The following is a 17,781-nucleotide window of genomic DNA, read 5'->3' as shown; positions in this document are numbered from 1 at the left end:
TCTCTGGACATGCAGAATAAACACAGGAACACACTCCCACTCCTAATGTCTTGTAAACATTAGAAACACGCACAGACTGACAGATGGACAGAAATATACCGTGAAAAAGACATTCTAGATGACTCTTACACACACACACACGCACACACACACACACACACACACACACACACATACTGTGTACTTGTTAACATAATCACAGTGAACACACATTGGCCCACACACACATTCAAAAGACAATGCATGGCCATAAATACACACTCTTACTAAAAAAAGAAGTTGCATTCAAACACACAACTTCTTGTCCGAACAATGCCTGAGTGCTGTTAGTTTTATTGGTGTCCCCAGTTGTTATGGAAATTGGATAAACTCCTCATACTTAAACTTTCTCAATCTCAACAATCAGAACTGTTTCCCATCGTTTTCCTGTATTCTATTTACACGGTTGGATTCAGACCTACGTGTTTCTGCACATGTACCCAATCCCTTTCAAGTTAAGGGAGAAAAAAATAAAAGCATGACAGATGTCCGAAGAAAAAAAAGGAACAAAGTCTGTGGACATGTGCTGCATCTGCCAAATATATGGTATCACACTTGACAGAGCAGCTTGAGCAGATGAATCATCAAGCCATCCCGCAGCTTTTCAAATCCATCTTAGCGCACGGACATTCTCTTTCCTGCCTCATATGTGTTGTGCACTTAAACAGACACGTCAAAAAGTATGTCATGTGAAAAGTGTGTTTGCTCAAGTGTGCTAGTTTAATAATGTTTTTTCCGTCTATCTCTGTACCCCCACCCCCTCCCCCTCCCCCCACTCATGAAGACCCTACCTCTTTGGGGCGGGATGTTTTGCCATTAAAACTCCATGGTGAGTTTTGCTCTTCCCCTTCTTGTCTCCCTCGGTAGCATGCAACTGAATACCCCGCCTCCTTTACCTCTCATTTGTCTCCTGCTATATTTTCAACACATTCTGCAGTCTCTGCAGTCACTCCTCAAGCCGGACAAATCCCAAAGAGGGGCGTTTGTTATTTTGTCATCTTTTTATGCCTTTTTTTTTGCAAAACCTACAATTTTGTTTCTGTGTATGTTGAACTTTTGTAGTCGGGTGATTCAACATGTTGTGTTAAGGCCACTATGGTACTAAAGCGAACAAAGAATTCATGGGTTCACATTTTAACACCTGGTCTTTTAGGAAATAGATAAAAAGTGATGCTTTAGGTGTGTATTTGAGGTGGTAGTGCAGCGGACATATTGTAGGACTTTAGGTTAAATGCCGTAGCACTCTTGTCTGGTTGCCATGTGGTTTCTCTGTTGTCTGTCTTTCTCTCCGTTTAGACCCTCTGTGATGTAGTTCCAAAAATAATGCCTTCGTGTAAAACACGTTCACATTTCTTTTACCACGCAAAGAAAACTTTCTCTGTTTCATGTGTGTTTGCATGCAGTAACTGTTCCTTGGTATATTCTGTTCATGTTGTTAAATGTGTTAAATGTAAAAATCTGCTTTTCTGTTTTGTTCATTTAACTAAATCATTTAATTTCAAGCTTCACTCATCATTTTGGTATTCTAGTAACGATGGGTCAAATCACCATGTATAATGTGAAGGAGGTCGCTCAGAGTGTGTAACATACGGCCCACGGTCGGCTCTCGTCCACCTGGTTTCTGTGTTCAGCAGAAAAGCACAGATTAGCTCTAATGACAACCCTCGTGTTCTGAATATCAACAAATCACCTTGTTATTTAGACGAAGCCTTACCTTTACAAGACCTCGGAGTCCCTGCCCACATCTCCAACTTTCTTCAACAATTTACAAAAAGTGTGATGCTCACTGATGGCCGAAAAACGACCGAGCCAATCAGAGCTTGGGAGGCAAGACTAAGAATGGAGAAGTCACATGAACTCAAAAATGGCTAAATATTAGTTACCACAAGGAACTTTTAACTGTTAATAATGATACCTTTATGTGGCTACATCAGTAAAACAAGACCATCAGTGAGAGGTTTGTATTATTCTATATAGTTATACCTGATACTTGTCATCGGGGCCACCGGGTCGGATTCCAGCGAAATCAGACAAACTCCTGCAGGTTCACCAGAAACCCCTTCAGCTCAGACTTCAGCTCAGACTTCAGCTCAGACTCCAGCTCAGACTTCAGCTCAGACTTCAGCTCAGACTTCAGCTCAGACTTCAGCTCAGACTTCAGCTCAGACTTCAGCTCAGACTCCAGCTCAGACTCCAGCTCAGACTTCAGCTCAGACTTCAGCTCAGACTTCAGCTCAGACTCCAGCTCAGACTTCAGCTCAGACTTCAGCTCAGACTTCAGCTCAGACTTCAGCTCAGACTTCAGCTCAGACTCCAGCTCAGACTTCAGCTCAGACTTCAGCTCAGACTTCAGCTCAGACTTCAGCTCAGACTTCAGCGGGGCTTCCGGCAGCGACCGGTTCTCTGAGGGGAGACCAAGATCTGGCTTCTCCTCCTCTTCCGGCCAGGAGAACGACTTAATAATATTTTAAGCCTCATAATCAGGAAGTTGCAACTTTCACCCTTACATTTTGAGTTCAACTTCATCTTTTCATGCCCTTCACTGAGATTGAAACGTTAGAGGGCACAGCATCTTCCCATTCAAGGATCTTTGTCTTGCAGGGGGCTGAGGCCAAGTCTCTTTTCAACGCTGTCTCATGAAATCAGATGCTTACACGCTTTTAAAAGAAGCCCCATTATGATAGAGTCACTTATGGGGAGATGATTGAGTGGCTCAGTGAAGTGAACTTTTCCCTTCCCGGCTCCCTGCTCTCCACCTCCTCCCTGTCTACTCCATTCACTTTAGAAAATGAATAGCATGTGCTGCCTTCCCCGAGTCTTGGGTTTCGTCTTTTGTTGTGGGCAGTCACTCATACTTTTTAATTTAAGCTTTTTTCCTTTCTGTCTTCATCCACCTCCCGCTTAATCCAGGCCCTTAGTGATTTCAGAGCGTATATCTTTCAAAGGTACACATCATTAGCGTCGGAATCTTGACCCTCGCAATAACCGCCTTCTGCTAAGACTTCAGCTTGTTAGACCTATATTCTTTCTCTAACAGTGTATGTCTTGGGACATGAGCAATGACAGTCCATTCGCCAAGAACTGCTTACCCTGAGTTCAGCCCTTTTTCTTTCCTTTTCCAGGGCACCGTGGCTGAATAATGCCTTCTCAAGTTTCCACTTCATGTTCTAAGCACGTATTTGAAACAACTGATTGTGTGGTGTGAGACTCCAACCTTCTAACCAAATATATGGACCTTCACTAATGTATTTAATATTATTTGCACAGTCTGACTTTAATAAACGTACATGTCTAGTACGGCACACGTAGAGAATCGGGAATAGCAACAGGTAAAAGAAAATAGTCCTGGTTTCCACGGTGATGGCCGCTCTCCAATGTTCACTGAGTCTCCAGTGGTTGTCATTAGTGCTGTGTGTTCGACACAGACCCAAGGCTGCCTCTTTTCCAAGAGCTGTTGTAAAATAATAAATGTGACGTTGAAGGATGTGTCCTCCACATGACTGCCCTCTCTCTCTTCCTCTCTCTGTCTCTCTCTCCCTTCCTGGTTGCAGTCTTAATACCGGCTCCTTTTCTGATGTGAGTTCACCATATTGCCCAGAATCAGTGCAACGGCAGCCGAACAGCTCTTTTAGCACCGGATAGTCAGCTCAAGTGAGCTCTATCATATGTGTTGACTGCGAGGGCCCTGAGAAGAAATGGAAGCTGCCACCGGGACTTCCATCCCCCCTCGGAGGTGCCTCGTGTTAGCCTCGGGCGTAGTGATGCGAGGGGACTTTGATGGTTGATGATTGAATTATGCCCTTGAGGAAAAGCTATTAGCTCAGTCAAGAGTCCTCATTTGTTAAATTAAAAGTGGAAATGACATGAGTAGTCTTCAGTGGATTAAAGTTGCAAAGAAAATGGATTATTCTCCCTCCTAAAGGGCAATCGTACAAAACAAAATGTTGTGGACAGAGAAGAAGAAAAAATGATTTTCCGTTTGTTTAGTTACCCCCTCCCCCCAAATCCCCGCATCGTATATTTATTTATGTTTCACAATTTATTCCTATTGGGTTACTTTTTTCGGACCTTGGTGCCAGTCGCCAACTCCCCCCCCCCACCACCACCATTGGGCCATTCCAAAGACTGCTTGCTGCCCTACATATGGAGAGCAGCATTAGGCCCCTTCCTGCCGGCGCTGTGCCTCTCTTTGGTACGGGCAGAAACCTCAACACTTTTAAGCCCCTTCAAGTGAGATCAAGAGGAAAAGGATGATTTAAAACACAGATGAATAAACTTAAGTGGTCACTGAATCCAGAGGAGACGGGAACCGAGCTGTGATCTTGGGTCCTGTTGGCAGGCTCGACACTGGCTGAGGCCTCTTCAAAGACGCCCAAATCCAACTCACCAGCCATGAGACCCCAGTGGGGAGCCAGTAGCCTGCTATAGCTTGCTATCACAGACTTACACGTATTGGTGTGTGTGTGAGTGAGTATATACGTGTATGTACTTTGTTATAGTATATATACGTTGTGGTGTGTGAGGTGAGGTTACTCTAATGGCTCCAAATCATAATCTGTTCTGTGGCACTCAAACCATTTATGCTGATTTGTCGTTATTCCCTCTATATTACTATTTCAGATTTAAACAATGTTTTCACTTGATTTATTATCCAACTTCCATTCACGTCCAAAGTCAACATGACTATGAGGAGGTTAGAATATCTTCCAGTACACAGTGTTAGTCGCTCTGCGGTGTATTTGTCAGCCTCAAGCTCTCACCCTCGGAAACCAACACCAGCCTGCTCTGAAATAGGATTTGTGTTTCCTGGGTTATTGAAACCAGTGAACCAAAGGCCCTTTGAGGGTTTTACATATTTTCCACCAATGGGAGAGATGGAACACCAGTGTTTTTTGGCAATTAAACACCTCACCAAAGAAGAACTTTAACTTTGCAGGACCACACAGCCAAAGTCTGGAATACTGTTCCTTCTCTTGAGCAGAGAACAAAAGTCATATGGTGTCACACATCCCTTGTTTCCAAAACCATTGACCTTTCTTCCAGAGAATTCTTGGAAGTGTATACATATCTTTAATGTTTCGTGTCTTTGTTCATTTCTTTCCCATTGTATTTTCCTTTTAATTGTCCAGGATTGTTGAGGTTGAAAGGTAGAAAAGGGGGCACGTTCAGTAATGTAAACACTCCCTCATAGCTAGCAGATAGTTAGCTGGACCTGTTTGTGGCAATATCCTGAATGTGACTTTATCTCCCCCCCATCTTCCACTCACAGACTGGGCTTACTGTGGATCTTTGGTTATTCAGCCTTCTCCCCTTGACCCAGCACTAATAATACAAGCTACGGAACTTGTATAGAGGCCTTTCTTATGACCACCTTCTCTGCTTCCTATTTCCTGATCCCTCTTTCACATGGTGTTGGCCAAACTAAGACATCAACATCTCCTTGCATCCAGGGAGTCATTTATGAGGTGCTGACAGCCTGAAGGGAGGCAACAGAAAGAGAGTTTTACCAGCAGAAGCTGGTAAAACTCTCTGGTAACATTGTTTTATTTAGTTTTACCCTCAGCTTTCTCAGCTATAGAACAGTACTAACACTCATTACCCCCCAAAGACGTGAATGTTTTTCAATTCAATGCATTTTTTAATAATTTTACATCAATTGGAAAGCTGTGAACTTTTCCATATTCTCCAAATCCAAAAAGTAGATTCAGAAAATATTTTGTTTGAAAAAAACAAACACAACTGTGACTAACAGTTCACTAATAATTGTTCAAAAGGGGCATGGCTTGATCATACTACTAATAGCCTCTAGCCTAGACCCTGACCTCCAGGCACCCCTTCCTGCCCATTTTCTAGTTCTTTAGGTTCTCGAGCACACCTGAACCAGCAGATGCTCATGCACTGATAAGGGCACAGTAAGGGCTGGTGAGGTGCATCAGGTGTGTTCACAACATAACACAAGGAATATGTTGCTTACTATTCTTGTGTAATTGATTTTCTTGCCGCTGCTCGGGGCCGGTACATTGACGATGACAGCAGTGTGAACGGCAGACGGGCTACCGCCAAAAGACTCGCATTTTATGGGTTCACTGTGTTTAGCAAATTAACATTGATAATAAAGGCATCATATTTAAACAACTTCTTGTTCTGATTCATTTACTTTTTTAAAGACTAGTAGATGATTTCTTCTTATCGTCACTATTATGTATGCTTTCTACTTGAAGGGCATACGATCTAGTTAACTAATTCATTTCCCATTCAGTGGGATTCACTGTACACCATTGTACCAGTGCTTACAGTGATCACTTCAAGCCAACCTTTGGCTGGCTAGTTGTGCCGGACAGTATTTTTTAATAGTATATTGTACAGAAAACAAATCATATCACGTTAGTTCTCATTGCCCGTCTCATCCCGCGTGTCGGCTCTTCCAGATGCTTTCTGCGTAATCTTTTTATTTATACGGCTTAGACACGGCGCAAAAATGCTTAGGTGCTGCGCCAAAGCCGTATAATGTCTCGGAAAACCCTGAACAAAACGGAAAAAGTGCAGCTCTGCATCAATTTCTTTCTCTTTTAGTGAGTGTAGACAGCGGTGAGTGTGTTTCTTCCACACCAGTGTGGTTACAAAGGTCAAGATTAAGCATCCCTCTGGGAGTGTGTGACACCACCGTGAGTCTTCAAGCCCTTAGCCCACCTAATGCCTGATCTACTATGACCATGTTTTACTGTCCAGATTGGTTATAAGGCCGGACAATAACACTAGACCTGGCTACTGTTCTCTGATCATTACCATATGGGGAGCACTATTGCAGCTGAAAACCCTTTCTGTGTCCGTTTCCTCTCAACCAGTCCTGACATGCTGAATAATCCCATGACTCCCAGTAAATTCTCTCCTGTGGCCAGCAGCACAACGCAATGCCGCCAGGGGAGGCAGCTTGGACACTGCTGTTGTGAGGTGTATGTCGCATTAAGGGATAAATATAGCATGTCATTATTTCAAATATTTAGATCGTGTGTATCTAGTGGGACTTAAATGTGTATTGGTCCCTACCATATGGAGGAGCAGGAATGTTATTGGAGTATACACCACTTACAAGTTTCTCAAAACAGTAAAGTAAAAATGGAGTTATACCTACTGTATATTAACCTTTAAAAAAATAAAATAATAACCCTCACCCTAATACTATCGTGCAACACCAATCATTCACCCCTATCCACCAACTGGTAGGGCAATTTTAAGAAGTTAAGAAAACTGAAAATATGCCCTATTACCGATCACATGACATCGTTCGCCAGTGATGATCCGGTAGTGAACAAAGCTGAGGGAATATTGTGACTTGTTTGGCTGACCAACCTGTGCACATTGTAACAATGGAAGCCAAATGTTGTGTTTCTTTTTGGTTGCAAACGGTCAGTTTGTTGTCTTTAAACACTGAGTTACATGTTAGAGTACAGTTCTAGTTTAAGTGCACGTTAACAATAGCACAGTAACGAAACAGTACCAAGCCACATAAGTTGAGTGTTACAACGTAGCAGGTAAGAGATCAAATACAAACCAGGAAGCTCAGTCTGAAGGTTTATTTAACACTAAGAAACCACTGGGGGGTAAGGGGGGTAATCATTTCAAGCCTGTGCAGTACAACACCGGAACACTACAGTAACAACGTCACAGTGTCTCTTACATCTCACAGCCAACAACAATGTAGCACAAAGCTACAAGGTGCATGCTACAGTCCACCTGGATAGTGTTCTTGTACATATTGTTGCTGGCAAATAAATACATCTGATCTCTTCATCATATTGCAACACGCTGCCCCTTAAGTTTAGCCAGGACCAACTTTTCTGCCACACTGGGTAACAGCTTTCATGGGACCTTCTGCAGAGGCATTCCCACCGCACCAACACTGTATACTATAGTCTACTTTACGGTTGGTGGACGTATTACTGGCGACCAAGTGCAGTGTTGAAGTTGGTGCAATTTGGACATGCCAAACCAAGCAATTGGCTTTCTCCGAACGGGATGGCAGCCCGAATGGCCACGCCCCGAGTGAAAAGGCCGATTGTCTTCTTCTACCTGGACACCCTGTCTCAATACGGTCCTTTTCAGAGAGGAAGTTACCTAGAAAGGGGGGGGAAATAAATCTGAATATTTCATATTTGTGTCAGAGCTAAATTAATTTTCTCATTTTCTGCTACTAATGTGAATGTTGTATTTATTTATTTATTTCAATTTCCCATGTTTGGCCCTTGCATGCAAAGCACTTCTATAAAGTTTATGTTTGTCGTTCAGAGATGTCGCTGTGTAATTACCATTTACATTTCTTGTGTTATGCTGTTGAAAATCATCACTTCTTCTAAATCAGATTATGGTTATCATTCATGGAACAACCACTCACAGATTTTGGTCTCAAAGGTGCTACATATGTCATGTAGTTGACATTTTGTGCCACCAGTCTTAATTCTGACAAAATGGTAATTTGCTATATTTCCTTCTCATTTGGTTACATGATTTAACCCGCTCAATCACAAGTCATTTGGGTTTGACATATTAAAGTTCAAAAACCACACAGAGCACCTTTGAGAAAACACTCTGCAGTACAGTTTTTAACTTGTGTCAACGTTGTTCTCTTTTTCCTCCTGAAGCAAAGCTAAGCCGCCGCCTCAGATCTCCCCGAGCAAGTCCAGTGGAGGAGAGTTCTGTGTGGCCGCCATCTTTGCCTCGCCTCGCTCCTGGTTCATCACCAACCCTAACATGAAGAGAGAGAAAGGTTAGACCATGGCCTTGGATACTTTTTGTATTTTTCTAGAGTAAATTGACCTCATGCAACAACATTTTCTAATTGTTGGAATGCTGTTAAGCATTCCAACTATTGTTCTTCGAATCTTTATTCAACTTCTTCTATTTCTTCCGTCGCACCGCTTCTCCTCCTTCATTTTTTAAGCTACAGAAACCGTTCAACTATTAAAATGTTCAGCTCTTTCACCAGAGGGGTGCTATGACTTTTTATATTTCTAACCTTTAAACTTTTTGAATTATTAAGCTTTTTATTTTTTCAATAGGATCTCTATGGAGAATATTTTCAAATGGCTTCAGGCACACAGGTGTTCGCGATTGAGCCAATTAGTGATGTTGATAAACACACAGACTCACAGACACACGCGCACATACACTCCTCTCTCTCTCTGTGTCTCTCATACAGTCATTCAGGTCTTAGGGATCTTTAGAGGTCTTTCCCCCCTCCCCCCCCCCCCCCCCACACACACACATGCAATTTTAAAAATAAAAGCCCCACAGAATGAATCCTAACTGAAATGCTTGTGATGAGCCTGTCATTTAATAACCGGTTTGTGTTTATCTAACAGAAACCATTCAACTATCAAAATGTTCAGCTCTTTCACCAGAGGGGTGCTATGACTTTTCATATTTCTAACCTTTAAACTTTTTGAATGATTAAGCTTTTGATTTTCAATGGGATCTCTATGGAGAATATTTTCAAATGGCTTCAGGCACACAGGTGTTCGCGATTGAGCCAATTAGTGATGTTGATAAACACACAGACTCACAGACACACACGCACATACACTCCTCTCCCTCTATCTCTCTGTGTCTCTCTCAGTCAGTCATTCAGGTCTTAGGGATCTTTAGAGGTATTTCCCCCCTCCTCCACCCCCCCCCCCCCCACACACACACGCCATTTTTAAATAAAAGCCCCACAGAATGAATCCCAACTGAAATGCTTGTGATGAGCCTGTCATTTAATAACCGGTTTGTGTTTATCTAACATTATGATTCTGTCTCCTCTCCCCTTCTCCCCCACACCCCACACCCCATTTCAAAATAAAAGCCCCAGAGAGTGAATTATAACTGAACTGTTTGTGATGAAGCCTGTCATTTAATAACCTCTGTTTATGTGTGTCAAACATTATGATTATCTCCCCTCCCTCCCCAACCCAGCCCCACCCTTTCAAAATAAAAGCCCCATGGATTAACTGTATGTAAACATTAAGCTCAAAATTCGGCTTTTTTGTTGAAATAATGAATGCTCTTACTAATACTGCGACAACTACTACTGCTGCTAATATTTCTAGTATTACTACGACTACTGCTGCTACTACTTCTACTACAACTTTTGCTGTTGCTACTATTACTAGTGCTATTACTCCTACCATCAATATTATCACTACCACTACTGCTATTACTACCACTACGACTATTACTTATACTACAACTGCTACTACTGCTATTCATGCTACTAGCAGTACTAATACTACGACAGCTATTAGTACGACTGCTACTAGTACTACTACTACTGCTACTTCAAATACTGCCATTACTTTTACTACTGTTATATTAAATACTACGACCACTACTACAGCTATTACTACTACTACTGATACTAGGCTACTACTTCTTCTAAATATTACTACTTCTTCTTAATACTAATACTTCTACTACTAATGATACTTCTACTACAACTACAACTTATACTACTACTATTACAAATATCACTACTGCTACGACTACTACTTATTCTAATGCTACTAATACTTCTACTACTAATAATACTTCTACTTCAAATACAACTTCTACTACTATTACTACAAATATCACTCCTTCTGAAATTTGTTTAAGCTACAGAAATTGTTCAAATATCAAAATGTTCAGCTCTTTCAGGAGAGGGGTGCTTTGACTTTTCATATTTGTAATCTTTAAACTTTTTGAATTAAGCTTTTTGCAATTTTCTTTTGAATGGGATCTCTATGGAGAAAACCTTCAAATCCTGTTATACTTCAACTTTCAAAGCCTTCTTCTTCCTCATACTTTCAGCTACAGACACCATAGTTAGACATTTCAACAAGAAGGTTTTTCAGCAGTGCAGTTTAAATGCTTTCGAGCTTCAACATTTTTCAGACAGATAGTCTCCCATTTCTTAATTTTCAGCAATGTTTTCACAATTAATTTCAGCTTTCAGCATTCCAACGCATTTTCAGCAGGAAATGCTTTTTCTAGTTCGTATTAATTTCTTTTATCTTTTGTACGTTGGGCCAGAATGAGTGTACCATTTCAAATTCAGCAAAGACACCTAACTTGAGATAACTGACTAAATGAAGGGTTAAACATATCACCTGTGCGAAAATGAGCACCCTACAGCAAGGCCATCGATGACTGCAACTTGACAGGCTGACATTATTGAAGTTGTTTCGCAGTTTGAGATGTTCATATTGACATGGTAGTGTTTTACAATAGCATCAACAGCTAATTATAATTCAAGTTAATAATGTCATGCTATATGAATACATCATATGAACCTATAATTAGAGTTGCAAAGTCAAACAGGATAATGTCAACATAATTATGAAGTGCAATTCATTTAGGAGTTTTAAATGGATTGTGACCAATAGCACATGACTCCAGGTCGGCCAACTCATAAAGTGTGTTGGTACCTGAGAAAATTGGCGAGTGCGGAAAGTTCTCCTAAATGACTTGTACAAGCCACTGAATTAAGAAGGAGTCTGTTGTAGGAGTGGTTCTTCCATGAGGCCCAAGTCCAAACACATCTTCCCAAAAGTCAATACCAAATTCCGTATGGATACAACATCTTGAAAAACGTTTAACTGTCTGCATTTTCTCCCTCATTATTAGTAATGCATGTGTCAATAATGATTTTAAGTAGCAGCTGCAGCAGTATTTTTCTTAATTGTCTTGTTTTACGTCCCATTCACAGATCAGGCCAGGCAGTCTGTTGTCGACTCGCTGTACATCATCAGTTGCTATGGTAACTTGGTGGAGCATGTCCTGGAGCCACGGCCAATTAGCACTGCTCAAAAGATTAGTGATGACACACCTTTGGAGCTCAGCACCTGTCCAAGGGCCTGCTGGACTCTAGCCAGGTAACACTTTGTCGACCACTCGATCCTTGAAAAAGTGCCTCTTATACAGTCGGTCTCATAGTTGATTTGTCTTTTGGAGCAGAACTCCACAATGGAATGAGCTGCAGCCACCCTTCAGCTCCAACCACCCATTGGTGTTGGCCTCAGACCTGGTGCAGTACTATCAGTATCTTCTGGCTGGTAAGCGGCAAACAAATCGTTCTTCATGTGTTCATTGGTTTACACAAACAAGCCCATTCACATTATCAAGTTGTGTTCAAATAGAATGCAAAGTAACATTCAGGGATGCATATGTTAATGTATAAATACTAGGGGTGTAACGGTTCACAAAACTCACGGTTGGGTTGGGTACGATACAGTGGAGCCACGGTTCGGTACGTTTCGGTACAGTAGAAAACTATAAATGCCAGAGAAATGTACTTGATTTTAAAATATATTTATTCATTACAACTAATATCATAAAGTTATTCTTTGACTTTGAACAATGATGGAACTATACCTGAGTGACTCATCTTCTGGGGTGTCTTCTTAGCAACACATAAGCATAAAAAATAAAAACTGCTCCTTAATGTTATGTAGTATTGTTACTTACATCTTGTATTGTTACTTACATCTTGCAAAAGAGATTTTTAATCTCAATGGGACTACCTGGTTAAATAAAGTTTTTTTTTTTTTTATTCAAACGTATTCGGTTCGTCATGCGTACCGAACCGTGAGCCTCGTACCGAACGGTTCAATACGAATACGCGTATTGTTACACCCCTAATAAATACATCACAAGTCAGTGGAAGAAATAGAGGCCAATACAAATCAATACAGATTCGCTTTCGGCAGCTCAAATGGACGTGTTTCAGTTGTCAGTTCATTGAGATTTTGATAAAGAAGGAAACATTATGATCAGTTCAGAATTGATTTTGATTAGTTTCCAGACAACGCAGAAATATACAGGCCCAGGGCCGTTTTACAAATTCAAACCCACTGTGTGTTGAGCTTAAAAATGTGGGGTAATAATAAAAGTGACAGCAGCGTGGCAGACAGCAGTGTACATGCCTGGGAACCAGACAAATCTATGGCTTCATGTTTTATTTGTGTCTGGTCCCCCTTTTGGACAAATTTCCAGCAGCCTAAGATATGACGGACCAAACACAAGCGTTTGTCCAATGAGGGGGGTGTTTGAGACAATGATGATGCAATACTGATATTTAAAATCAGCTGAGTTATGTTTTAACCGATATCAAGTAGCCTGACATCGCCAGACCAAATCACAAATACTCCATGCCAGATCATTCTCTGTTGATCCGTGCTAGGTTACATGTTTCTTTGCTCTAGTTGGTTAAAGGTCTAACCAATTGTGTCCAGAGGCATCTTGGCCTATACGTGCATTGATAACGCGCCTTGAGACTGCAAACCAATTGAGAGAGCTAGTATACTGCTACTCGCAACCCCACAAATCAGAATTTGGGTCACTGAAAGTCAGAATGAAAGCACACAGTCTACCTCAGTTTTCACCGAGTTTGTCAAATGTATCTTCAAGCAAAAATGTGATCAAAATGATTTGAAAGATACTCATCATCAAAAAACAAAATCCCACATTTAGTTGCTTTAAGAGGCCTTGAATATTTAACAAAGTATGGACATTTTAGATAAATCAACCATTTCAGCAAAATATTCTTCCAGCTTTTGATTTTCCTCGGCTTTTTCTTTTGTCCTCTATTCTGCGCTCATTGACTGGTAATGCCGAAATGTTACGCTAAAGAGTCCATTTTTTTTCTTTAATCCTTATACACCAATGTCAAATCAGTTATTATCAGTAATATTATTTGCAAAAAAATCGATTTGCTTCAAAAGGGGCAAATACACCAATGGCATCAATACCATTTCTACACTGCATGTACGATGTGGTTTATAACACGTACCCATCAAAATATCTCCAACATATAGTTGTGTGTATGTTTTGGTTGCACAGGCTAAGGCAGCCATGTTCTTTACTGTATGCACCATTAGTCAAGGGGGTGACCCCTATTCCCTGCTGATGTCCCATGTTGACTGTGTTGAAAGCCAGTCCTCAGCCTCTTATTGGTGCCACATGCTGAGAAGAGACTTCTCCAGTCAGCAGCCATAACATGTCCTTTCTCTAAAACTTGGGTAAAAGATACTTCCACTATTTCTACCATTTCATATCTTCCGAGCCCTGTCAGAAGTCATTCCTGTTCTTCTGTTTGGGGCTTCACCTTGAATCCTTCATTTGCTGGCCACACTACATGCTGGCTTCAGGGCATGCTAGCACAACGCTTTAAGATGTCGCACTCAGACCAATTAGCTGACACCCTAAACTCTCTCTAATTCAATAACAAGTACAGAGCAGTGAGCACTTTAGGTTGCCCTCTGAAAGGCCAATTCGCAAAAGCGCAGAGTGCACACGGATGGCCACACAAGGAATCAATCCAGCCCCTGGAACAGGCTGGCGTTTTCAGCTCACTCCATAATTATAAACACACAAAATCTGTAATTAGCTCATGTGGCTGTTCCAGGGCAAGTGGTAGCTGCGTTTACCCTAATCTCTCTACTCGTCTCCGTTGACTTCTGCAGTGCTCCAGGTCTAACTGGTAGGATATTTTCCCAAATTAGTGCTCATGGTCTCTCCTAGTGTCAGCGCGATGAGGACACGTTGGAGTGACGGGCATGCGCCTCAGCTTATTCCTCCATTCTCTCTGCCAGCATGGGCAGTGGAACTGGCTGCATAATGAGAGAGATTCATTGTGTTAACATTTACATCCAATTAACAATATCCAGATAACACTGCCGCGTCTCTTTATTCCCCAAACCAACCAAGTGTGAACCAATGCGAGGTCATGACGCCATAAACATAATTGCTCAGCCCTCTACCCACTACGTGTGCTCCTGCCATTTTCCCTCCGGGTCAACGTCCTAGACACCACCAACACCGGCCGAGTTGCTTTTGGAGTGCAACCTTCCACTTCTGCGCTTTCCACTCGAGCACAAACTCTCCACATCCTCTTTCTCAGCATGAGTCCCCGTGCCAGCCCTCTCTTTCCTCCAGGGCTTTGGCAGCACAACAGAGAAGTGATCCAGGAGAAAGAGTCGATTTGACCTCAGGATGAATTACAGCGCAGCCATACACCCCTTGTCCAGTTGCTGAGCGTCTGCAACTTGCCGCTGCAGATGAAACTGAAAAGACACACGGTTCTTACATGCAGAACAAATTGTGCCATCTAGGTCTGATTTACATTGCCAGTACAACAATCCCAAGAGAGAACAAGTAGCGAGAGAGGAAATGAGACGAGAAGGTTTTTGCTGTGAGACGAGAAACAGAAGCACTGGGGTGCTCCATTAGCTCACGTAGTTGGCTGCATGTCGCCCCCTCTCTCTCCACTTTCCTGACTATCACTATCAAATAAAGGCAAAAATAAGTAATCCTTCAGAAACAGAAGTACCGAAGGAGTCAAAGAATGAGGGTAAGGAATCTAGATAAATATCCCCGTAGCTAATTGGCTAACTAACTGATTTTGTCTCTAAAAATGTGACACAAGGCGGAGAGGTGGCAGCGCTTGATTGGCAGGCCATGGTTTCTGGTCTCGTGGCTCTATATTGGATGACCCAGGCTGATTAAAAATGCAGTATGCAGGGAAAGGAATAGGAAGGGGAGAGGAAGGGCCGGGGTCAGGCCAGACCGGAGCCTCCAGGACGGGATGATAAAAGGCAGCAGTGGCGCCACTTCATGGTCACTATCTCCACCTGTCCATCTGTAGCAGCTACTGGCAGCACTCAGCCTCGCAGAGGACAGCAACGTGCAGCACTGCCCTGGAGAGATAAGGAAGAAAGAGACACACACTGTACAGTATACTCACAAATAGAGGAGATGCTGTAGTGTGATCTGGCTTCATAAAAGCAGTCTGGATCCAAGTTGTTAGTGTTTTGGGAATCCTCTATCTATAGCTGAGGTGGAATCACAGGATTCCTATCTGTGTCTCCAAAAGTACCCATTTGTCTCTTCGGCAAGTGTGTGAATGGGTCTTTTTTTCTTTTTGGCCAGAGGTGTTAGAGCTGGGTAATAACAGAAGGACTACTCTAATCCCTAGCATAACAGCGTCTATACTTTGATGAATGTGAGGTTTTCACACCCCCATTAGCTACATTCAGACTTTATATTCGGAGTGAGGTTTTTTTCGGAGTGATATTTACCTAGCTGCCCGCAGTATGTTTTCCAACACCTCTCTCCCCTGGCCGCAGAGTTGCTCTGAAGCAAACAAACCGGTGAATAATTTACCACCTGGATATCTGGCTGGCTCCTTTGAGCCCGGCAATGACGGCAGCAGCAGAGGCTATGCGTTTTGGCCGTGGCCCTCCCCTCCCTACCTGTCATATAATGTGCTAATTGTGGCGACTGACTGACTGGCTGGCTCGGCCACTCTCTTGGGACTTTGAGGCCCATGACAGGCCAGCCACAGTAGCCTCGTCAATAGATCTAATTGCTCCGAGAGAGGGGCCAGAGTGAAGGCCTCGGAGCATCAGGCGTTTGGTAAAGAGAAACCATGGCGCCATGACTGGGTCAGTAATCAAAGAGAGGCAGAGAAAGGATGGGGTAAGTGTAGCGCTGGCTGAATGAAGGAACTGTCAGTCAAATACGCCTTGAATGATATATAATGACTAAGCTATCCTAGTCTGTCAGTGTGCCAGCACCTATCTGCCAGAGTACTACTCAGAAGAGGAAAGCGAGAAGAGAGGAAAGCGAGAAGAGAGACAGGTGGAGCAGTCGAGAGGGAGCCGAGCAAGTGAAATGTCTGGCAGCCAAGTGTGGCAGGTCAAAGTAGAGAGAGGAAAAATAAAAGACCAACAAAATTAATCTTTAAGAAAAACCAATGAAAGAGATAAAGGTGAACAGAGCTGCCGGCCCAGACAAGCCGGCTGTCCTCTGTCCACCGGGCAGCCAGCTCTCCAGAGCTATCAGATTGTTAGCACCTTATCTAGTCCTGGAGATCGGCCTGTCCGGCCCCTGGCCCAAGGCCCCATGAGGTCGGGCTACATCAATACCTAGGCAGCCTTTGTTCTTGTTCTGACTCCCTGCTTCACTGCTTTGGCTAACAGGCCACTGGCTACCAGCCTTCAGCACAGCAAAACACCACCCTCTCCACAGTCAATGGAGACTGTGACACACACAAATCAGTTCCTCTGCAATGGAGGGACTGTTTCTGCTTATGTGGGTATGCAAGCTCATAATCATCAGGGTTGTTAATGAAGAAACAGACCAAAAACAAATGAATCATCCTACTCGTTAACAAGAAAGTTATTATTGTGAGTTGTCTGGAAATCATATTTCATGAATTACAGTTTAAGCTTATCTTTGATGTCAACAATCATAAGCAAATAGCATGTGAGTCATGGCCGATTGATCATTTTCATTTAATTTTTCTGCCTTTGCTTATAATTACATCAGTCATTTCTTTCTTTTTTATGGTTTGTAATGGAGACACATTCAGAAAATGCAGTCACAGGCAAAACATCATATAACACAGAAGTAGACTTCGCTCATCCCTCAACCCCCATAAAAATATCATCATGTAGAACGTTTTCAGGAAAATCAATCGATGTTTATGGATTAAATAAGCAGACGAGACTCTCTGTTTTTTGGCTTATCAAGCAGATTAAATGCCAAAGACATACATGTGCTTCATCACATTAATGCAAAATGTATATAGAAATATGACCATACAGCAACCTTGCCTATTGATTCAAAAGGCTGCAAACAAGGAGCCCAGAGGTATTAGAGGCAGAGATAGCAGGATATGAATGGATGGAAAAAGCTCTGACGGTAAACTAATGTAAATATTTTCTC

The 17,781-nt window shown here is 42.4% G+C and overlaps 1 protein-coding gene across 1 annotated transcript in view; it reads left to right on the top strand.

Annotated features, from left to right (window-relative positions):
• bcas3 (BCAS3 microtubule associated cell migration factor) overlaps nucleotides 1-17,781 on the top strand; it is a 374,328-nt gene that overhangs the window by 114,517 nt on the left and 242,030 nt on the right. The window contains exons 16-18 of the mRNA XM_079271901.1: nucleotides 8,679-8,803; nucleotides 11,762-11,927; nucleotides 12,010-12,107. Of these exons, the coding sequence (XP_079128027.1) occupies nucleotides 8,679-8,803; nucleotides 11,762-11,927; nucleotides 12,010-12,107 (389 nt within the window). The remainder of the gene's footprint in view (nucleotides 1-8,678; nucleotides 8,804-11,761; nucleotides 11,928-12,009; nucleotides 12,108-17,781) is intronic.

This window comes from Melanostigma gelatinosum (assembly GCF_949748355.1).
Source record: "Melanostigma gelatinosum genome assembly, chromosome: 7".
Classification (NCBI taxonomy): Eukaryota; Metazoa; Chordata; class Actinopteri; order Perciformes; family Zoarcidae; genus Melanostigma; species Melanostigma gelatinosum.
This window is presented reverse-complemented; position numbering and strand designations above follow the sequence as displayed.